At 41.9% G+C, this 23,963-nt stretch overlaps 1 protein-coding gene across 8 annotated transcripts in view; it reads right to left on the reverse strand.

The window, feature by feature from the left end:
• The window catches only part of ehbp1l1b (EH domain binding protein 1-like 1b), a 28,545-nt gene that overhangs the window by 2,031 nt on the left and 2,551 nt on the right, over positions 1-23,963 (reverse strand). The window contains exons 2-26 of one of the 8 annotated variants that reach the window (XM_035666570.1): positions 21,878-21,935; positions 21,709-21,804; positions 21,146-21,199; positions 20,612-20,790; positions 20,186-20,304; positions 19,950-20,036; positions 18,421-19,194; positions 17,227-17,292; positions 16,970-17,107; positions 16,572-16,808; positions 16,223-16,397; positions 10,650-11,171; positions 10,230-10,328; positions 8,081-9,280; positions 6,266-7,042; positions 4,658-4,889; positions 4,412-4,560; positions 3,917-3,965; positions 3,262-3,586; positions 2,280-2,350; positions 2,098-2,146; positions 1,926-1,978; positions 1,410-1,521; positions 376-475; positions 218-291 (exon numbers count right to left, since the gene is read on the reverse strand). In XM_035666570.1, coding sequence (XP_035522463.1) covers positions 218-291; positions 376-475; positions 1,410-1,521; positions 1,926-1,978; positions 2,098-2,146; positions 2,280-2,350; positions 3,262-3,586; positions 3,917-3,965; positions 4,412-4,560; positions 4,658-4,889; positions 6,266-7,042; positions 8,081-9,280; positions 10,230-10,328; positions 10,650-11,171; positions 16,223-16,397; positions 16,572-16,808; positions 16,970-17,107; positions 17,227-17,292; positions 18,421-19,194; positions 19,950-20,036; positions 20,186-20,304; positions 20,612-20,790; positions 21,146-21,199; positions 21,709-21,804; positions 21,878-21,935 — 5,795 coding nt within the window. Of the gene's footprint in view, positions 1-217; positions 292-375; positions 476-1,409; positions 1,522-1,925; positions 1,979-2,097; positions 2,147-2,279; positions 2,351-3,261; positions 3,587-3,916; positions 3,966-4,411; positions 4,561-4,657; positions 4,890-6,265; positions 7,043-8,080; positions 9,281-10,229; positions 10,329-10,649; positions 11,172-16,222; positions 16,398-16,571; positions 16,809-16,969; positions 17,108-17,226; positions 17,293-18,420; positions 19,195-19,949; positions 20,040-20,185; positions 20,305-20,611; positions 20,791-21,145; positions 21,200-21,708; positions 21,805-21,877; positions 21,936-23,963 lie in introns of all 8 variants that reach the window. The other 7 variants (XM_035666569.1, XM_035666572.1, XM_035666571.1 and 4 more) reach the window with 7 other exon arrangements.

Genomic DNA, 23,963 nt, shown 5'->3' on the forward strand with positions numbered 1-23,963 from the left:
TACTCTGGCAACAACTATCTTACAATTTTCCATACAAAACATATATTCATCTCACAAGATATTATGCATTTGTACAGATTAAACTACCCTACAGTAAAATTGTTTACATTAGCTCCACATTTACCAGCTAACACATTAAAATGAAATGCAGTATTTTACACTGTGGTATTGCCTACTTACTTAAGTAATCTGAATACTGCCAGTCTTGGTTACTAACCTTCTATAGCCATCATGACCCGAAGTTCTCTGTTCAGAAGCTCAAATCTCCTTTCAAGATCCTGCTCCTCTTGCCTGTAGACACAGCCAGCGGTCAGACAGATAGGAAGAGTGTATTATATTTGTATGTGTCTACTGTTTGTGTGTGAGAGGTCTTACAGTAGTTCCAGGTTGTCCTGTCTGCGTATCAGAGCGTTCTTCTTGTTCACCAGAGTGAACCACTCCTGGATCAGTCTCTCCTCTTCATCACGGTCGCTTCCTGTGTAAACAGAAGAAGTTTGACAGTTTGTTTACAACTGTCGTAGAAAATCTACACCATCAAGTGTGCAAAATACAGGCACACTCAGGCTCTCTGAAAGCTTAACACAAATACAAAAATGTCTCAAAAATGAAGATAATTATTTTCCAGTTGCCCATGTTGTAAAATGTATTTGCATGTTGAAAGGCAAACTAAAAATATATTAAGTAATATATATTAAATAATCAATTTTAATGCTGAGGTTCAGCAAAAGTCTTATTTATGTCTTTAAATAGACATATATATCTAAAATAATGTTGGGACAACTTCAGGTAACAAGCAGTTTGTGTTTCACCTTGTTGTGTTGCTCCTTTATAGGTGCATGGATTTTTTTCAGGAGATAATAAATGCCCTTACATTTGTAGACTTATTTTAAAGTTTGTTTTTTTAACGGCATGTAGGTTTAACAGGCCTTTTTCCACAGCAGCCACTTTGACATGAAATAGTACGGTAAACACAGGTGCTACAAATGATACTAATTAAGGCTCTGTTCCATCCAGTGAGCCAACTTGCACAATAGCAGCACGCTGACTCTGTTTGACCTGAAAGGAATATAACCTTAATTAGTAATTGGTTACATGTTTCTGTGTTCATGTCAAAATGGCTGCTGTGAAAAAGGTCTATTTTGGAGAATGACAGGCATGATATGATCTGCTTTTATTTTGGAATTACGTGCAGTGCACACATGGCATGGCTTCACCCGATTGTTGGTGGATATTTCGCACACTGCCACCACTGCACAACACATTTAAAATATATGTTGATTCCCAGTGAAGTAGAGCTATTTGATGTTGTTGTTATAAATCTACTGCGTCCAGTTTGAATCTATTTAACTAAATGCTCTACTGGTCAATTCTTATTCTGGCTTCCTGAGTCCTTTCTGTGGATTACTCACCTGTTTCCATGAGGCTTCGCAGTCGTCTCTCCACCACAGCGGCTCTGCTGTCGATGTGCTTCTGCTCCGTCTCCAACGCTGCCAACTCACTCAGCACATACTGGCTGGTGTCCTGCAGACACTGACCACAAGCCCCATCACACACACACGCACACATGCATACATGCAAACACATGCATGAACATACACAAGACAATGGCAGACAGCCACAAAGAGAGGAAATAGGGGAAAGGAGATGAAAGGAAAGAGGGAGTTGGGGAAACGACAAGTAAAAGAAGAAGGTCAAAAGATTAGAGAGAGGCCAAAAGGAAGAGATAATACAAGCTGTGAATGCAGATGTTATTATTATATATATATATATTATATATTAAAATAATTTCTTTATTTTGATTTTTACAAGGGCAAAGCAGATATGATTCAGTCATGTTAATTGTGTTTATTTGATTTGACCTGGGAGATGGTAAAGAAAATAAGTAGATAAGATAAGAGGAGTTAAGTGAGGAACACATAACTGACCATTGTTTCCTCTTCTTGTTTGGGAAGCTGGGTCTCAGCTGAGCTCTGCAACTCTGTACACATAGACCCACACACATGCACACACACATACAACAAAAGAGAGCAAAAAGAAGATTGTAAGTTGAAAAAATATTTAAAATATCTGATTATTGTTCAGGCTTCAGGTACCCACCTGTATTATTAGTGATTTCTGTTGTAGAGCCAGTCACTGTGTCTTCATTCTGGACAAAAAAAAACATGAAACCTTCACAGTAACTATCATAATCACACATCCAGTAAATAAAGAGTGTGTGTGTTTTTCTCCAGGTGAAAAAAAATATTGAAGCTTTAAAAACACAAAAAATTAAGTGTTACCTGAGCCACTCCAGATTTGACTGCTTTGTTAATCGACCTTGGGGGTGGGACTGGGGTTATTGACTCTTCCACTAAAAACAACAACAACAATGACCTCACTTTGAGTCTTAAAGACCAAATAAGCAACAATCATAATCATCCACTTATTAATTAACATCATTAGGCATTATCTATTAAGAGTTTAACATCATTCATTGTGAGTGTGCGGGTGCAGTGTGATCAGATTTGATGGCCAACAAAAGCAATCAATCCCACAACTGTCATCACATTTTTATTCAATTATTTTGCTCAATGAGATCTCTCATCTGAAATAACCAGAGCTGTTTGGCATAAAATGTATTCATTTAGGACCTTTTCAGTAAGAAGAAGATAACATATGTTTTCAGGGCCTTTCAGGAGCTTTGAAATTATATCAATACATTTTAAACTGAGAGAGGTACTCATATCTCAAAATGCCATGTTTATGGCAGCACCATTCTGTCAAATGGAAAACTGCATCATTTTATACACATTTCCATCAAATTCAGCATGACTTATTTGGTATTTTTGGGAACCTTGGGAAACCTACTAGAATCTTAATTGAGGTGCTGTAAACTTGATTTAATGATTTGTTTATCCTCCTCCTTAGCTCAAACTGAGCTACTTCACATTCCCAAGTTCCCTGGAGACACACTAATGTTTCCCCTTTCCTCTTTTCTTTTCTGTTTTTCTGACTTGGTTTTTTGCTTCACTTCATTATTTGTCTCTTGTTTTTATATCAGATTTTGTTCAAATTTCCATGGATCACAGCATGGACAGAATCTTAAGTGAGTTTGACTGCACAATGTCTTGTGATGAACCCACTAAAAGATCCATAAGACTGAAGTTAAGGTTAAAATTAGCCTCAAGACAGATGGGATGAATCACGTTAGAAATTATCATTAAGGTGTACAGTGATTTAAATATAGTGTAAGCATAAAAAAGTTGAAGTAGAGGCGGACACCTTTAAGCAGTCGTTTAGTCCTTGGTGGCGGGACGACCAACGTGCTGCTTCCTCCTTCCTCTAAGCTCACTCCTTCATTTAGTCTGGCCATGCAGAAAGCGGCAGCGTCGTCATTAGTGGGACCAGGACCTGAGAGAGCGAGGCCATAGCTGGATTGGCTGCTGTTGTGCTCTATCTGCAGCACACTCAGCTCCTGGTTGGTAAAGTGCGAGCGGATCTGACTGAGGTACGTCATGACTATGAGCCTGTCAGGGACGGACAGAAGAACCATGTCTGACGGCTCCAACAGACGAGAGATGCCCAGTGCCTCGAAACCATCAAACGCCTTAAGTTATCAGAAAAGAAAGACATCATCAGTGAAGAAACAAACTGTATGTCAAACAAGGTTAATTTTAGCCAACAATAGCTAACACGTCACTGTATATATTGCCCTGACTAGGAGTCAATACCATGTCACCCGCCTCGATTACAGATGAAACATTAATTGGGTGAATGTATTAACAACTATCTTAAAAGAATAACAGAAACAACATCGAACATTATTAAATAGAAATTATTCTGTATTCTAGCAAAGGAATTCTGGACTATTTAAATATTTGTTAAATAGTAAACTATTAACACAAATATAATTTATTAGCATGCGCTTCGTCCTTACCTTCTTGTTGTTGATTTTGATGTCATGAGGGTCCAACTGATCAAAAACTCTAAACGGACAAAAACAAGGAATAAAATAATGAGAACATACCTACAGCAGGTTTACAACATTTAATTTATGTAGGGCTCAAACTAACAAATTATTAGTTCTCGATTAATCAATTTATTGTTTGCTCTATAAAATGCCATAAAATAGTTAAGAATGCCTTTTACTATTTTACAATCACACAGAACACAAACTGAGATGCTAAAAAAAAAAACCTAAAACCCAAAGACATTAATTTATATGAAATCGAAAGTAGAAGCCTATCTGCAATACATTTTTAACCAATTGATGTATTGTTTGAACTCTAAATGAATGGTTTAGAACATGAACATCTTACAGCAACGGTGAGTCATGTTAAAAAATGCATTGCGAAATCAGTTACATAACTAGAAACAAAATTAGAAAGTTGCCTTAAGCTGAGAAAGAGATTATGGTGCTTGTATGCCGTACATTTTGTCTGGATGGAAGTGATGCAGGATGGCACAGAAGGCCAAGCCATTTCTCCAGGATGTGCTGAAGTTGGTGACCTTTACCCCCCGGTACCCATTGGTGATGTTTTGACACCACTGGAGCAGTGACTGGCTAGAGTTCACCAGGCCCTGGAGGAGGAGAGAGGAAGAGGATGGTGGTTGTGTATGTGTGTGTTTGTAATTTCAAATGGCAGTTTATGTGCACATCAGTATTGTGAATATTTACCTCAGCTGCATCATCCTTCCCATCAGCTTCCTCTCTTACCATTGGAACTGGATCAGGGGTCTTGAGGTCAGAGGTTTCTTCTTCTGCTAACGTAGGAAGTCGAGATGTATTCATCTCACAGTGATGGTGAAGAGTTTGTTTATCACTGGTGTTTGTGCTGGAGGTGTCTTTTGGCTGAGATTGTGGTTTCTTCTCTGCACCATGAGGGACGTCGACCAGTTTGCCTTTTAGCCTAAGAGGAAATAGGACATAAACAATAGAAAAGAAAAGTGATGAACAGAAAGATTTACTTTGTTTAGTGGAAGAAAGGAGATCATCCAAGCAGCCTAGGATCAGCATTGTTACCAGTGATTCGTAGATGCGAGCGAGAGACGTGCAAGCTTGCTGACACAACAGCATTGCAGCACTGGTTTGATGTTAGACGGGATGATAGGAAACACAGCATGAAACAGGGAACCTATATTTTCAGCATCGTTGACTCAACACAGGTCTATGCTGTTTCGTCAATATTTTAATCCCCTAAGAACCAAGCAGATTCACCAAATTGTTGTCCGACATGGCAGCAGTTCTTTAAACTACGTGGCATCGCCCATGCACTCAGGTGGCAACACACACACATAAACACACACACACACACACATTCTGCCAGAGGTGTTTTAAGATTTTAAGTCCAAGTCAAATCTCAAGTAAGCCAAGACAAGTCAAAGTTAAGTCTCAACACTTAAGACACATTTGAACATTTTGCTTTCTAAGCTGTGTGGATAGTATTTCTAGCAGCATGGCTCTATGGATGTCGGTCTGACAGGCTGTCTGGCAGTCAGTCCACCACCACAGTCCACACTAAAATTATGAAAATAAAAAAGGATGAATCCTACTGAATTTGATGATGTCCTGACTTTCACTCTAGCACCACCATGAGGTTGACCTTTGTGGTTTTAAATGAAATATCAACCATTGGATTAATTGCTGTGAAATTCAGTACAGACTTTCACGTCCCCTTCAGGAGGAATTGTAATAAGTTTGATGATCCCTTAACTTTTCATCCAGTGCCATATTCAGGTCAAAATTTGAATGTGTCTAACACATTGGTTTATGACCAAATACCTACACAACTAATGACATTCCCATCAGCCTCAGCTGTACGTGTGTGTTTAGTTCTAATTAGCAAACATAAGCATGGTATGTAAACATCAATACCTGCTAAACCTAGCATTGTCATTTAGCATGTTAGCATGCTGACATTAGCATTTAGCTCAAAGCACTAGTGGTTCGACTGTACCGCCTCACAGAGCTGCTAGCATGGCTGTAAGCAAGTCTTAGCTGACACCACATCCACTGAGTGTAGCTATACAATGTCTGCTTATTGTTGTCTTATTTTATTTTTTGGAGTATTTTACCAAGTTAGAATTTTGTACTTTAATGTTTTTGCTCTCAAATCTCAAGTAGTGTCAAATCTTTAGGGAATCGAGTGTTAAGAGCTGATTTTTCTGACTTAAGTCTGACTCAAGTCTCAAGTCTGCATATTGCATACCCAAACAAATAAAAAGAAAGCCTCAGTGGCATGTCATTTTATAGAGCAGCACAGGTTGACAACCCATGCTGACTTACACATCCTCCTCTCTTGCTTCTTTCTTTTGCTCCAGCTCATTGGCCAGTGTCTCTTCTGCCTCAGTTAGTGATATTTCCTGCAGAGTATCAAAGCAGGGAATAATCGAGTGTTGACTGTGATCAACAAGCTCTGTGGTGTCACTGTCAATTTCACAGGGGTCGGGGATGAGGAGCTTCATACTGCGAGGGCCAGAGACTGGGGATGCATCGCCTGTCATCAGATGAATTTTAGCCAGTAAGAGCCTCTCCTCCTCTTGGAGCTGTTGTTCTTTGGTGACAATGTTGAGATCAGGGGTATGTGTCTGTGTATGAATGCTCAAACTGGAGTCTGTAGCCATTTCTGACATTTTTGTGTCATTGTTTATCTTATCGATCTTGGTATCGGTGTGTGTGTTGGTGTGTTTGCTGTCAGAGTGTATGCTGGCAGTGTTTGTGCTTGGAGGGAGAGGCCAGGGAACCACTGATGATTGAACAAGTTCTCCCTCCTCATTGGTTGCTGCCACCAGGCTGGGACCAGTTTTTGTGACATCATCCTTCTGTCCGTTCACTGGCTGTACCCCACTACACTGGGAAGCAGGTTTGACCTTAGTTGTCTGAGTGATTCCTTCCTCTTGCTCAGACCCCGAAGGTGGTTTAGGATGAGGACGGACAGCCAGACTGGTTAAAGGGTGTTCGGGTTCATTTGGCTGACTAGCGGCTGAGCCCTGGTAAAATGTTTGTTCACTGGAAGGTAGTGAGGAGGGCGTCTGGGTAACAGCAAGGGACGGGAGGCCTGGGCTGAGGACAGAAAATTTGATTTCAGGGCTGAACCTAAAGGCTGAAGTAAAAAAACTGACCAGCAGCAGATCCAACCGCAATGTCCTTGTCATGCTCCATTCGCCTCTGGCAAGAAAAGATCATTCATTTCAAGTAGCCAGAGCTCTGTCTTGTTAATCTCACAAAAGTCGGAAGCAATTCAAGCATAAGTTGTTTAGAAAAGACACAGTTGGTTGTTGCCATACTTTAAACCAATTTAGTAGAGCATGGCGCTCATTAAAGGACACTTGTTTTTACTTGAAACAAAAACTCTCCAGACGTGCTTTTATTAAATTCAGCTAACCTCAAGGTTCCCAAAAAAGCTGCCATAGATTTTCCCCAGATTTCCACAAGTCTGATGGGACAGAGGTCTGGCTATGTGACATTATACCAAACTCGACAAGTTAGAGACATATAAGCATGTGACTCAACCAAAGCGAAAACACCGATTTTAAACAGGCCCCAGCCTCCACTGAACTGCAACATCCAATTACCAAACCAATCCATTCATCCATGCTACTTGACATGCTACGTATGAGTACTGAACAAATGCAAAGAGTCTCTCAATTCTCCTTGATGTCAGTCATGTAGACAGTGACGACCTTCTCCCCTTTTTCATGCTTGGTGCACATTTGCTCAAATCTTCCGAGATGAAGGAGTGAGATGTGAAGAGGAAATCCAAGTTTCCTTTACAAACAACACGGTAATGATGTTGTTTGAGGGGGAGAAGAACGGTACATGACTCACAACCCTTTCTTGAGAAAGACCTGCAGGAAAAGGCCAAACCCTCACTAAATGAAGGATGCTGTAGTAATGCTTAGTAATTATCATTTCCCTGCAGATATAGTGAGTCAGTCAAGCCTCAGTTTTTGGAGGAAGCATACACAAAAACACACAGGCACAGTCCTCTGATCAACAAGAGGCAACAAGCAGAGCTCTCTCATATAGCCAGCTCTTTCCCAGTTACTCACCTCTCTCTCTCCCTGCTGCTATTTAACCCTTTTAACCCCCTTTACTCACCCCGCTTCCCCTTCCATGTACAGCTCAGCCAGCCAGATGGAGCCAAGATCTTCCTGTCCTCTTTCATACTCCACCTCCTCGTCCTCCTCCTCTCTCAACCATACTGGAATGGCACCAGATTTCAGGTTGGATTTTTTAACTGATCTCAGAATGGGATTATCCGGGACTTTCTTAACAGCGACTACAGAGTCTTCAGGTTTGACTGATCTGGAGTCGAGCTTGTTTGTTGGTCTGGCTGCAGGGACAGAATCAGCAGGACTGATCGAAATCAGTTTGGCTTCATTATTAGTGTCAATCGTTTTCACTACTTTGGGATCAGACTTGTTTTCTGACAGGTCTTCATCAGCCTGTAGACTGCCATCAAATGCAATGTCATCCAATTCCACTTCCCTCAGAGGAGGCCAGTCATTTGATTGGTTGTTTGTGACTTCCTGTTTGTTTTGCAGGGATGCTGAAGAAATTATATCTTGTTTCTGCTGTGGTTTCTTTCCTTTGCTATCCTCTTCCCTTTGCCTCACCCCGTCCTCCTTCTCCTTTCTCTTCTTCTCCCTTTCCATCTTTTTCTCCCTCTCCTCATTTGCTTTCTTTTCTTCCGCATCTGCCCTCTCTTTCTCTGCCTTTTTCTTCTCGTCCCTTTCCTTGTTCTCCTGCTCTTTCCTCTCTTTTTCCAACCTCTTTCTTTCCTCGTCCTTTTCCATTTCCTTCCTCTCCATCTCTTCTCTCTCCTTTTCCAACCTCTGCCTCTCCTCCTTTTCTTTTTCCACCCTCTCTCTCTCTTTCCTTTCTGCCTCTTCTCTCTCCTCCCTCTCTGCCCTCTCTATTTCCTCCCTCTTCATGTTTTCTATCCTTTCTTTTTCCCTTCTCTCCCACTCCAGCTCTTTCTCCTTCTCTTGCTCACTAGCTGCCAGTCTCAGACTTGCCACCAGACTTAGCCCTTGTGAGGGCAAACATGGTTTCTGAACTAATTCTGTCCGGTTTTCTCTTGTGTCAGAGAAGGCTGTGGGTGGTGAATTGTCCACACCAATGGGAATGAGTGGATTGTCATCTGGCTCAGAGAAATACAGCATCTCTGCATCTACTTCACGTAAACATGGCTCATCTTCACTAATCATAAGGAGGCATGGTTGGTCTGCAGAGTGGGATGGATGAGCTGCATCAGTGGATCCAGTTGTCTGCAGGATGGAGGCCACTGTCTCATAGCTAAAGGGACAGACACGGGGGACAGGAAAACTCTGAGATGGATCTCACCCTAAAATGACCTCAGCAGGCTCCAAACAGTGAGACAGAAAGCCAGACAGCATGCATGATTAAGTAGTTCCTTCTCAGACTTTGTTTTGGTGCTTGTCCAAAGGACACAGAGGAAGCATTCATTGTTGGTTGCACTGAGAACCACCCTACACTTTTTTCCCCAACGTAGTACACAACAGAGCAAGCCCACTGGCATTTACATCACCACTGGCTAACACTTTCTGGTGCCATGCAGGTGAGATCTCAGATCAGCTCATCAAGATGCACGGCTAGCTAATAAATATGTCACACTGACATTAGCAGCTCACTGAGTGGATTATAACCAATATTGATGGTAGATCAACCACTGGGATCAACAGCACGATGTATTATAGTTTCTGGTAAATGGTTACAGTTTTATCTACAGTGCACGTTTTAAACAACAAACTGTTTCTGCACTGCACTGCCATGGAAATAGAGTAATATTTCATCAAAATGTAATAAAATTCTAAATAAATTAATAAAATGTATGATAAGTCATTTGAATATTGTTAAAAACATACTGATACATTTCCTGGACATTATTAAATAATAATGGGTGTACAACTTTTTAGCAACTTTTGATATAATTATATGCTAAGAATTTGATCATAATTTTAATTAATACATTTGATGAGTCTAAACTCTTTATTATTATATTACTTGTTTAATTATGTAATATGTTATCCCTCTTTTGGGGATATTTGATAAGTAATAATGCTATGCTTTGGGGTTTTTACTGTTTAGTGCAACATTTAGAGGAATATTTTATTGTATTTGACAAGATTTGGCTATTTCCTGACTGTATTTAAGCCTGGTCTATGGAAACTTTGCCTCACACCATGACAAATAGTTTTATGGACAGGCAGGCAGGGAGACTCACCCTCTGTACAACACCCCGACTACTGCTGACATAAAGCCAGCAGGCACCTCCATCTGCTGCGCTGCAACACACACATCTGCCTCTGCACTTTTCTGGGCACTATCACACACACAAACACACATACACACAGGCAGCCCCACAAACAAACACGCACACATTTTACTCTTTTGAAAAGCTGTCATCAAATCATTTCCATTTAAAGAACCAGTCTAACAGCATAGACAGAGGTTAAGATGAGGAGAACAGCAACAGTTAAGGTTAACTGCAGCTGTTAAGTAAGCACTGGTTAGACTGCAGCACAACAGATGAACGTTAGTCAGTACATGTGCAGGTGTGTATGACTGTATGTCTGTATGTGATGATCTGTGAGCAACGCCAGACATGTCATGCCATGCAGCACAGGAACCGTCACTGACTCACCCCCCTATTACACCACCCTCCTCCTGCTTCTCATCCTTCTCTTCAGTGCTCTCACTACTTTCCATCCCTCCTTCCGCTCCTGTCTCCGCTGTGGTCTCCTCAACAGTCGCCCACAGCTGCTTTTCTGCTTCACACACTGGCGCCTTATTGTTGACGAAACCCTCCGGACCACCAGCCACGGCCTCGGCTGGTTTCTCCTCATCTGCTTCCTCCTGTTGTGGTTTTCCTGATGGCTGGAGAACTTGTTCCGGCCGCAGTCTTAGTTCTGGTTTTGAGGGCTGCAGCGGCTCCAGCGCCAAAGCTGCACGCTCGCCGACTGGTTTGGGGGAAACCTCGGGTGAGGGTGCTGGTTCCACGCTGGGTCCCTCTGGCTCTTTGGGCTTCTCTTTAACTGGCGGTGCGCTGGGTTGTGCAGGAGGTTGGACTATGGGATGTGTTTCTGAGTCTTTTGCTGTTATTGGCTGCTGCTCCGGCTTGACAGGGGTGTCAGTGACCACCTCAGCGACATCTTCTCTGTCAGAGCTAGTAGAAAGGAAAAAAAGATACAGCCATTACAGTTTTACATGTGTTTTACATCATAAATAAGCCAGAGCATCTGCGAAGCAACAGACAGATGGTCAGAAAGAAAGATAAAGCAGAGAAGCAGATAGACAGACCCCTCATCCATTCTTACCCTCTGCACAAAGATTTTGTACCCTCCTTGGCAGAGATTTTTTCAGGTGTATCTTCCCCACTTCTCCCTTCTAGCACTTTCCATAGTGGAACCTCTGCATCAGACAGCCTCTCTGGAGGTGGCACCAAGGTCAAGACCTCTAATGTAACAGTGGGGCCTGAGCGGATGCCAGGTGGAGTACATGTAGCACGTATTTGCTTTTCTGGGACAACAATGTTTGACAATGAACCTTCCATTAAGGGAGAGGGTTGCCCCAGACTGGAATAAGGGGAGAGAAAGAGGAAAACATAAAAAAAGGAAAGGGGAAGAATCTGATACGTAATAAGTAATAAAACAAGGATCACTGATATCAACACCAATGTCAATGTTTTATTGTGTGATCTAATGCATTTATACACAATAGCAGCAGAGAAGCAAAAAGTGCAGCACTAAGAAGACATTTTGTTGGTATCAATCTAGCTAATATTGATACTCAAAACAAGATTTTGTATTGATATTATCAATACTGTGGGATCAATCTGCCCACCCCTACCCCATAGATAGTCAATTAGGTCTTATATGAGCAGAGAGTCACAAAACAATCACCACACAAAAAGAGGAATAATCAAACAAGAAACGTAGAACGATTCAGCCCAACATTTTAGTGCAGAAACACAGTAACAAAAGTTTTTTAAAGCTGATAATGATTAATTGATTGATTTTATTTTCTGATTAAGGAAGCAGGTGGCAGCCACTTGAAGTATAAGAACAAAAAGAAATCAACACCCACAGTGAAATCTTTTTATATCTCAGTGGTGTAACTCACCGCTCACTGGAGTTTATGGAGGCGGAGCTCGGTTTATCAACTGACTGAAGGGTCGTCTCTCTGTCTTTTGATTGGCTGAGAATTTGTGAGGTAACACTGGTTTTGTCTGGAGGAGGGAGGTGGGGAGCGGGATCTTTAATAGCTGGGGTCAGCTGTGTGAAGCTGGGAGCAGAGACGTCGGTGTGTATGTTTGAAGAAACCAGAGTTCTCATCTTCTGCTTGTCCTCGTCTGACTTGTTGACCTCCAGACTGCAGACAGGAGTCGCTCGATCCTCCTTCCTCCTCTTGTCTTCCTCCTCCCCTTTCTTCTTCCTTCTTTCCATCTCTTCCTTCTCCTGCAGAAGCTTCTTATTCTGTTCCTTCTCTTTCTTCTTCCCGTCTTCTTCCTCCTTCATTCTCTTTTGTGCTTTCTCTTTCTCCTCTCTAAGTCTCTTCTCCTCTTCCCTCTTTTTACTTTCATCTTCCTTTTTCTTCTTCTCTGCCTCCTGCCTTCTCTTCTCCTCTTGCAGTCGTCTCTCCTTTTCTTCTTCCTCCCGTTTCATCCTCTCCTGTTCTTTCTGCTCCTTCAAGAGTATATCTTTCCTCTTCTCCTCCTCTTCACGTCTTTTCTCCATCCTGTCATTCTCCTCCTTTAAGAGTCTCTCCTTCTCTTTTGCCTCCCTTAATCTTGCCTCCTCCCTCTCCTTCTCCTCTTTTAGTACTCTCTCTTTTTCTTCCCTTTTTCTTCTCTCCTCTGCTTCTTTGACTCTCTTCTCCTCCCCATCCCTCCTCTTTCTCTCTTCTTCTTTCCTCCTTTCTTCCTCCTCCCTGTTCTTCCTCTCCTTCTCTGCCTCTTTTATTTTTCTCTCCTCCTCCTCATGTAGATGTTTTTTCTCCTCCTCCTCCCTCTTTCTTCTCTCTGCCTCCTCTTTCAATTTCTGTTGCTCCTTCTCTCTTTCCTCTTTCAAGCGTTTCTCCTCCATCATCCTCCTCTCTTCTTCTTCCCGGAGCCTCTTTTTCTCTTCCTCCCTCCTCCTTTTTTGCTCCTCAAACACTTTCCTCTCCTCCCTCTTTTTATCCTCCTCCTCTTTCATTTTTCTCAAGAAACTCTCTCTCTCAAGTATCTTCTCCTCCTCCCTCCTAAGGTTTTCCTTTCCCACCTCCACTTCCAGGAGTCTCCTCTGCTGCTCTCTTTTTCTCCTCTCCTCCTCGTCCAGCTTCCTCTTCTCCTCCTCCTCCCTCAGCTTCCTCTTCTCCTCCTCCTCCTCCTCCCTCAGCTTCTCCTGTTTCTCTCTCTTCTCCTTCAGGAGTCTCTCCTCCTCACGTTTCCTCCTCTCCTTCTCCTTCTTGACTTCCTCCTCTTCCTGTAAGAATCTCTTCTTCTCCTCCTCTAACAATCTCTTCTTCTCTTCTTCATGTTTTCTCTTCTCCTCCTGCTTCATAAGCACGACTTTTTGCTCTTCCTCCTTCCTCCTCTTTTCGTCATCTTGTTTTTTAAGGATTTCTTTCCCCCTCTGCTTCTCCTGCTCTGCCCTCATCTTTACCTCCTTCTCCATCGCTGCTCCCTCTAACTGCTTTTCTCCAGAGGCCTTTTCACTGGTTTTCTGTTCAAGACTGCAGAACAGATAAACAATATTCCTTAAACCTGAATCTGTGTGTGAGTTTTACCATTATCAGCACCATCAGTTCACATTTCCAGTTCAAACCTTATTTCTTTATGTTCTCTTGATTTTATCTGTGAATATAAATACTCACCCTGGAGGACACCTTTTGATAGTATCCCTCTTAGAGTCATCCTCTTCCAGAAACAAGCCCCCTGATTCTTGTCTCTGGTTAAATGACTCAAAGATGATGTCGTCAAAGTCGGGCTCGGGCTCAGGCTGTGCCAGTGGTGGCTTTTCGGCCTTAAAGGCGCTAATAATACCCCGCGCCTCATGGGTTGGTTTTTTCACCTCGTTACCCCCCCGAACATTTGGCTTCTTAGGAGTGATAAATGCCGCCACAAAAGTAGTGGTGGGCTGCTGAGGGGTGGAGATCTCGCAGCACGAGAAGGGCCATGGAGGGGGCGGGGCTATTATCAGCTCTGAACTTGACTGGGCAGGACTGGGGACAGAAATATTGGAGGTCAGCCTCACGTGACGAGTGGGTGAGTTTTCACAGCGTGCAGGGGTGATTAGGGGGGAAACAGGCAGGCCAGAGTTCAGGCTACATAATGATAATCATTGTGTACTAAAACTAGGGATGGGAATCAAGAACCGGTTCCAGATGAAAACCGGTTCCAAATTGTCTGATCCATCAGAACCGTATGCCTCCAAGCTTATAAATTCCTTTTATCAATGCTCGTCATTTTTTGCACACAATGCAAAACAATGACATCGAGCTCATGTGTCTACGCAGCAGGAAACTTGCAACAAGGATAAGTCACGGCGAAGAGGAAGAAACAGTCCAAAGCGTGGCTTCATTTCACAAAGAATAATGAGAACAGTGCAGTTGTAATGTCTGTAAAAGCGTAATTTCAAGTAAGGGTGGAAACACCAGCGATATGTTGAAACATCTTTCCACGAAACATGGGCTTTACTTCCCGGAATGCCATGTATTTTACACACGAGTGCCACTGCTTCCTAAGTGACACGTCTGTTCCCAAGGGGAAATAACATGTTATAATAACATGAGCGCCATTCAGGCGTGCTTAGCAGTGTTTGTCTTAAAACCTAAATGAAAATGACTGTTTTAAACTAAACAGCTGTGAAAAACAGGAGCTTTTGCACACTTGAATCACATGCATGCCTACTCTGTTTCTATACTGTGTTCAGACTCAGAGATAATAACACAGTTCCGCGAAAACATGTGTAGGCCTACTTTTTAGACAATTTATCACAAATTAATAAGGGAATTGATAAAGGATCAAACCGATAAGCAGAATAAATAATGGCTTTGATACCAATTCCCATCCCTAACTGCAAGGTCAGTGCAACAGGAAGAAGGGTACAAAACACTCAGCAACTGTTAGCACGTTAGCATCAAGAAAGCACAAATGCCAGAAACAAAGCAGCGTGAGGCCTTGAGAAACAGTGGATCTACAAGGCTCTCAACCCTTGATCAACAAACACAGATAAACTGTTACACAACCACAAAAGTGTCAGCAAGCTGAAGTGGGTTTGCCTCAGTCAGCACTAAAGTGGGTTAGCTTTGAATCATTTGGGCCATGATGAATTTGATATTGTGCTGATCAATACGAAGAAATCCTTATTATATTACTGTAAATTGTTGCCTTCTTGTTGTGAAAAATATAGAATATAAAAAGACAAAAAAAAAAGGTTTGGGAGAGGAATGACGATCCTCTATGTTTTCTTCCCAATCTGTGATGCACTGTCTTCAAACATGTCATAACGGCCATGTTGTCAATTAAACAGCAGGGAGACTGCTACATTATTCAGAGTAATCTACAGGAGTGCAACTGACATTTTAAGGAAACACGCTTATTTACATTTTTGCAGAGAGTTAGATGAGAAGATCGATACCACCATATATTATATAGGACGCTACCACCAGCAGGATGGTTAACTTAGCTTAGCATAAAGACTGGAAACAAAGGGACACAGCTAGCCTAACTCTGTCTAAAGGTTACAGAATCCACCAACCAACACCTCTAAAGCTCAGTAATATACACTTATATCTTATTGTTTGGGGACGTATGTGTGAGACGATTTCTTGGCCGTGTGCAGTGACTTCCTAGTTTTTGTACAGATTAAACAAACAAAATATGATGTGTTGCTAATGCATTTTAGAGGTGGATTTTGTTAGCTTTGGACAGAGCCTGGTTTGCTGTTTCCTGTCTTTATGCAAAGCTAAGCTAACCATCTCCTGGTTGCATCTTCCTGGCTTTTTAATAGCTCCTCATCTTTTCTGACCCATATTCTGATTTATTTTAAACAAGTTTTGTCATCTGTGATCTATGATCCCTTTGCAAGGGCTGCACCCAGTCTTCAAGTCACTCCTTCACCTCTGTAGTCTGACAACACAGTTTTTTTTTGACACAGCCAAACATACCTTCAAAGGATCCAAACCAAGCAATCTAAATTTAAACACTCATGTAATATCAACCCATGACCTCACCTGATCCTTGCTGGTTCAGCTTTGTTTTCTGTGATGGCTGCCTTTGAATCCTGGGCTGCTGTGATTGCCTGGTTAGATATTCTGATGTTGGCCATTGTCTGGTTATGTTGAGGAGATCCCTCGCCTCGGCTTAGAGTTGTTTCCTTGCCAACTTGAGTGAAGGGGAACGTTGAGCCTATAAAGAGCAAAAGCAAGGTCACAATTCATTTTTACAGGATGAGTGATCTTTGTAAGAAAGGAAAGAAAGTGTGGTTGTTTCAGACATTTCCACATGTCTGAGAGCATGAGGTAATGGTCTTGGCTGAAATAAACACTGACAGGAAAATGTTTGATTAGTTGGCTGGTGTACCTGACTGACAGGAGCTGATCTTAGCAGGAGGAGCAGAAGGAGAGACAACAAGCTGAGGTTGAGGAGAGGAGAATAAAACAGAGGTGGAAAGAGAAGAGGAGCGAGTGGGTGAAGAGCATGGAAGGGAGGCAGCAAGGGCCGGAGCCATGGGGTCGCAGAGAGCATCAAGGTCAGGACTACTCAGCAGAGGGACAGGGGTGATGTCAGCACCAGATGCCAGCCACGCCCCTTGAGCACCTGAGGAAAGTAGAGAGGAAGGAAAGGAATGAGGAGGTGGAGAGGGAAATAAAAAGAGCTTAGATGAAGCAGATTTATAGGAATGATGGTGGGAGAAGACAGAGGAGAGAGAAGAGACGCTAGGAAATGAGTTACCAAACTGTACTTTTGTCATTAGTTACCTGACTCTGAGATAGAGGGGTGAGATTTGGGAAGAGGAGGTGTTGACGTAAGAGGAGGGACGTCAGCGGAAAAAGGAGAGGGAGAGGAGGGACGGGCGATTGACTTGACAATCTGAGGTCTGAAAATGTGAGAACGGCCTATAGAGAGGACAGAAGATGAAATACATTATAACCAAACAGAAGGAAGGAGAAAAGACAAGAGAGGAAAAGGAGATTTTAAAAGATTTTAAAATTGGCATCTCAAAGTAGAGACAAACCAGAGGTTGAAGTAAGATCATCTTCAGTTTGAACCTCTGGGGGGCACCGTTGATGTGAAACAGGGACTGAGGATGGTGGAAAGAAATGTGATGAACAAAAGAGGAATAAAGAGAAACCGATATAAAGAGTGAAAGGGGAACAGCGTCATTTTATAGCATGGATTTAAGTAATTGTGTTACACCACAGAAATGATCTATATCTGTCAGGAACAAACATGTTTGCTGCAATCTCAACAGTGACAAGCAACTTTCAGCTTGGCTCTATTTGGTAAAGTGCTGTCCAACAATGGTGGTGTTAAAGTAATCAAAGTGCTGTTACTACAATATTATTAAAAAGGCTAAATTCAATACTTAATTTTCTTAATGTTCAGTACTTGCTGTGTAATTCACTCCCATTTCCTTATGTGTATATAAAATTAATAGTCTGCAGAAGAAGAGCCAGTTAAGCACATACTTATGGAATAAATGGTTTATCTTAAATTAATAACCATTTTAAATACATACAATAGTTTTTACATATATTTTGAATAGTGAATTGTGGGTTGATTAAGCTACGGCTATGGCACTACAAGCATTGTTAGAATGCATGCACATCATATATTATATGATGTTTCTATATACAACAGGTGGTAGTGCGCCGAGACAGTTTTAGTGCTCATTTGTCATTTAGGAAAACGTTTAGGAATAACGTGGCACTAAGATGTAGGGAAGTCTGTAAGTGTGGATCAAAACAAGCTTTTGACTGTGTTACACTGAGTAACAACATGTGATAGTGTGTTATATCAGATAACACTGTTTTATCAAGAATTGAACACAAGTTGGTTATTGAACGATCTAACTTTTGGATACCTCCATAATGGTGTGATCTAAAATCTTCAACCTTCCCTGCCTCCTGGACTTGTGAGTACACTGGTTTAATTCACTAGAAAATTGGATTTAATTGCTTTGTTGTTGTTGCCTGAGGTATTACAACACTGACCAAACATTTAACTCTATTCTGACAATCTGATGATGCATAGATCTTCCTCACAGCCAGCCATACTGTATATAGTAGTACTGTACATACCGTGTTTGACTTTAAGTAACATTAAGCTAAATCATGCGGAAAACAAGGTCAGACCAGAACATCACACATAAGGAATCAGTTAGTGGAAAGCATGCAGCGTGCCTGTGTGCCAGCCAGCCTGTCGATACCTTTTCCTGAGCCTGACTGGAAGATTCTGGGAAGAGACGGAGGCTGAGAGAGGGTCCGGGTGAGTGGAGGGTGAGCGGACGGGGGCTCAGAGGACAGAGTGGTCTTTGGTGGAGAGGCTGATTTGGATGGGAGTTGCTGGGAGGTGATGGTTTTATGGGTCAGAGTAGTGGATACAGTGAGAGAAGACTTTTGGGGAGCCGTGGAGGATGATGTTATGATATTTATGGGTGATGACACAGCAGGGGAGGGAAGTTTGGCAGTTAATGAGGTACTTTCGGGGGGCTTTAAGGACAGTTTCGAGGCAGTAGTTGAGGAGGAATTCAGGGGGGCAGAGGGCATTGTTAAAGAGGGCTCCACTGAAATAGACACAGATTCTGAGAATTTGGGAGCTGGAGAATTGAGGGAAGAGGAAGTGTTTTGGGTAGAAGGTGGATTCTGGGAGGATTTGGGGAGCGGAGGATTTGCAGGAGACACATCAGAGAGAGGCAGGACGGAGGAGGTACTCTGAAACGAGGGAGTAGGTGCCGTGACCTGGGAGCTCGGAGGATTAGGTAGTGCGTCGGAAGAAGCAAGAGCCTCATCTAGAAAAGGGTTGTTTGATTTTTTATGCTTGGATCTGGGTGAGGGCTGAGGGGAGGGGCCAGGGGAAGGTTGGATCTCTGACTGGACAGGGGCGGTGGCGAAGGGGTGTCGGCAGCGCCGGGGCGAGGGGCGAGGAGCGATGGGAAGAGGGGGGCGGGAGTGGACGGCAGGTCCGCCATCACGTTCACAGGCTGGATGAATAGATGGATGATAGGATGGATCAGTGAAAGTAGATTTTGGCAGGAAGAGAAATGATGAAAGAGACAGAAGAAAAATGTCATGAAATGAGAATGAAAATGAAATGATGCTCAAAATTAGATTACTATTGGGATCCCATGTCGCAAAACCGCGTCATGAGGATCCTTTGTTAATCACATGAGTCGCTTCTTTGAGCAACACCACAAACAAAATATGAAACTTTAATGCAATTATAGCCCATTTAATGTCGCCTGCTCTACATTCCTCCTGATTATTTTACTCTATGTGAAGACAACTGTAGACCTCAATTGGCTGAATTTAAAATATAACATGCTGTTGTATGTAAAAAACTAGTAATGTCTGCATGCTAAGTCAGATGTTTTAAATTTTAAATGACAGTTGATGGTTTGACTTGCAGTCTGTAATTCAGTACAGTATTTGAGTAGATGTACTTAGTTACATTCCACCATTGGGGACAAGTAGTCCGATGTCATGGTGGGGTTACGGTGATTTGAGTTGCTGTTAGACTTGTTTTTATGTTGGTACAGTAATGTCTGGACGCAACAACACTTTTCATGTCTAGATGAGAAATATGTGGTATGCAGAACACATGGAATGAGTGTGTGAAATGCTGTTATATAAACTGCCCAACCTCCCAATAACAAACAAGGAGACAGGGAGTGCCTGGTCACACCTCCTTCTCTCTGGCAAGAGAAACAAACAGGAAGAAAGGGCAGGAGCAAGCTACCTGAGGCTGGAAGAGTGAGTCCAGTGGAGTTTCGCTTGTCGGGTGGAGGGGGAGCAGGGCGATTGGGGCGAATTAGAGTATGTGGAACTACTGCAAGAGCCAGAAAAGACATAAGAGTAAAGCAGAAGAGGTGACAAGGAATAAGAGAGGAAAAGGTAGGAAGAGGAGGAAGAAATGTCAAAGGAAATAATTCAGGATCACAGGGAAGAAGCAGTGTTTGTGTAAGCCTGACCTACCTGTAGCAGTGACAGATTTCTTGTCCTCCTCTTCATCGCTCTCATTAAAGTCGTCCATGTTGCCGATATCTGTGGGTTTGACGCTCATCAGGCTGGCCAAACTCTGCATGTCTTCATCCCTGAGGAACATGAGAACAAACATTTATCCCACCATCAGAGCTCTCATGACATCTCTAGAAACAGAAAACACGTATGATGAAAAATATGCTCAGTAAATCAAATATGGCTGAGGCTTCATTTATTAACCTCCAATGTTAACAGAAAAGTTAAACTTTTTTAAGAAGATTTTTAAGAATTGTTGACATTGTAAGACAGCTCCCAAAAAATTCAAACATAATAAAAACTTGTTAGACCTTTAAATACACTTGATAATAGTATTAATGGTAATAGGTAAACAAGGAGAAGCAGAAGAAAAAAATAACTCACGTGGCTTTCCCCTCACGAACAAAGACACACGACAGTGACAGCTTGAGCGTGGCCTCCACCACTTTGACGGACAGCGGCTTCAGCTTCAGTGTCAGGTCAGTCTGGGTTGGCGTCGGACTGGCAAACCGCTTCAGGTTGATGTCTGCTGATGCCAGCACCTTACGATGCCCCTTGTTCTCCTTTACATGACCAACAAATAAAACAACCATGATATGTAGCTATAGTATTTTGAATCCTGAGGAGTTATTTAAATAATCTATTTAAGTAGAAGTGGCAATAATACACAATAAAAAATCCTCCATTACAAAATTAATTCAAGTATCAAATGTAAAAGTACTCATAATGCAGAAAAGGCCCATAGCAACAAACATAGTGGAGAAAAATATACAGTGTTTCCTTTGAAATACAGTGTAGTAGAAGTATAAAGTAGCAATAAATAAAAAAGGCCAGAATTAGACCAAATAATTTAGAAAATCATTCAGTTTGGTTAATTTAAGAAACAGATGTTTAGCCAAGTAGTCAGGAAATACTTACACCCTCAATAACAAAGGTCCACTCTTTGTCCTCAAACTCATCAGCATTGACCTCCTGAAGAGATGAAAACAAACAATAAACATCATCTGTGCCCATTATCCATGTATGTACCTATCTAACTGTTTACCACATACCTGTACATAAGTCTGTGTACATATATATGTATATATAGTTAATCCCAATACAATCCCCTATGCAATTCAAGTAAACACATTTACACTTAACATGTGCAAAATATTACCAGGCTCTAGTTTTTTCATTTGAATTCAGTCATGTTCTTAGTTATTTGTTTGTATTATTCTATCTTCTTATTTATGGACTATATGCTGTTTTTTGCTTGCTTTGTGATTCCTGTGTGACTTGGCTGCTGTAACGCTGTCATTTGGGATTAATGAAGTACTCTGAATTCTACTGGAGGGACAAACAACACTATTCTTCCAGTGAGCCCTCGTGTCATGTATGGAAACATCTGAATTTGTTATATTTCCCCAGTCAGTAAGTTTTTCCTTTAATTTTCCACCTGTCTGTACGCGTTTGTAAAGAGTGTGCTCTGGTATTGGTACCTTGAAGAGTGTAACAGAGATGTCGATGTTCTCTGGGACAGGCCACACCACCATGCCTCTGTAGGGGTTCTTGATTCCAGGCTGCCAACTGTGGAGCTGCACAACAAACAACATAGTGAGACTGTGTGTGTGTGTGTGTACTTCTGTGTGTGTGCTTCACTGGTTTTACCTTTGAGCACATGCGTCTGTTCCTCCTGGTCCACACCACCCTTAGCTTGTCTGGTTGCCTACAGAAACATACAAACATAGTTCAACAGAGTTGTGCCACATGGACAATAAATGCTCGGACTGCATTAAATAATGTCTCCACACAAAGTGGGAGAGAACATGAGGTCTTATGACTGTCACTGCTGAATAATATTGCCTTGGGGTCAAAGGCAAGGGACGGATGTGAGTGTGTGTTTGTGTGTGAGTGTTTCTGCAGATGGCTGTGAACACATGGTATTAATGTCCGTCTATCAACATGCATTGGTAAAGCTGTGAATGTGTGTACACTGTGTGTGTGTGTGTGTGTGTGTGTGTGTGTGTGTATTCATGCAGCTGTAATTAGGCTTCACAATGTATAATAGTGTGTTTGCAATGTGTATACGCGTTCCTATTGTATTTTCTCAGCCCTCTGCAGAACAGGAAGTAAAACTGGAAGCTGCAGGGTCATGTGACGTTAATCTATGTGAATGTCAGGCGTGCCTGTTGACAGGAAGAAGGAACCCCCTTCACAAGAGAAGACACGTACACACACATAGACCCCAAATAATATACCAGTACGTAATAATACTTCATAGTGCTCACAGCCAACTCAAAATATGTTACAACCATTTTAACACCTGCAGATGTTCTTTAGAATATTGATACCAATAGTTTATACTGAATATTGTCTCAAGTTTCAGTGTATCAGTGTTCAAGTATAGCAAAGAGGGCTGTGTGTGTACATGTGTTCATGTGGTATGTGTGTTAAGGGGTCAGAAGTGGCATCAGAAATAGCCTGACAGGGGAGAGAGGAAGAACAGAACAGCAAAAAGAAGGAGACAAAGAAAGGATGATCTGCAACACAAGGACACAAATCATATTCTGCACCAGCTCAGGAACAATAAGCAGCAGCACAGGGCTATGTTTACACAGGCCGACATTAGGGTGTAATACGGTTTAGTAACGTGTAATTACTGTAGCCCTACACTGTGGTTGCTATCTTGTTATTTAACAGACAATGGCTATATTCCACAGCTGACTAGATGAGTGATTAACATCATCCCCACCCATGTTTAAAAAGAAGTACAAGCGTTTAGTGTTTGTGATATTACTGTAAAGCACATACATTTACACATTGACAGACAGTAAACTGCACTAAACCTGTCTCATGATTTCATCACACGAAGCATTCCTCGTGTTACTGTAAAAATAGTGCTGTTGCTACATCTTTAATTATGTCTGTGCCACTCAATGGTCTCTGTCAACATCACTTTATCATTTTCTGACTACTGTCATGTACAAACTGCTGGGGCTTCTTGTCTTTGCCCTTTCTGTGTTTTTCGGTTATTTTTTATCTAATAGAGCTTGTGATGGGGGATATCTTATTCTTCCATTCATGCTATCATGTATATGCAGCCTCATAGACATCCTGTCTTTAATAACACCTTTTTTTTGGCTGCCTGGGGGCAGATGAATCAACATTAACATTCATATGGAGTTGTTTCTGGCAACCTGGTGTATTGTAAGTCCAATATTCACTCTCCTTTTGCTCTGTTTATGGTCTTTACCAACTCCTGAGGAAGATTTCCGCTAAATGCTCCAATATGATTCACCCAGCTAAGTCTCTAAACTGTTCTGTCTGCTGTTTGGGTGTCTGAGCTGGTAAGCTGGTACTCAGCCTCGGGGTTTTAAAGTTGATGGTTGTCCTGAAAATTGAAGCTGCCTGCTGTGTCTGAACACAACACTGTTAGAGCGGCGAGAGTGAACAAAAATGGTAGAGTTGCTGGTCGGACAGTTGAAACTCACTATAAAGGTCTGTAAAGTTGAGGGGAGAATTGTCTTGTCTGTTCCATTGTGATTAGATAAATTGTTATTGTAAAAACTTTCAGTTTTAGCTGCTTTAAATATAGTTATATAGTTATAGTTGCACTTTTAAAGTTGCAGTTACAAATCATCTCTTATAAAGTCTAAATATGCATCTCAGTAACAAGTCTGTGTGGGTGAAAAAAGCCAGTGGTCTCAAATCATAGCACGAAATTAGAACAAACCCCCAAACAAACACACACACA

Source organism: Morone saxatilis, unplaced genomic scaffold (assembly GCF_004916995.1).
Source record: "Morone saxatilis isolate NCDOM2014 unplaced genomic scaffold, NCSU_SB_2.0 Contig20, whole genome shotgun sequence".
In the NCBI taxonomy this organism is placed as follows: domain Eukaryota; kingdom Metazoa; phylum Chordata; class Actinopteri; family Moronidae; genus Morone; species Morone saxatilis.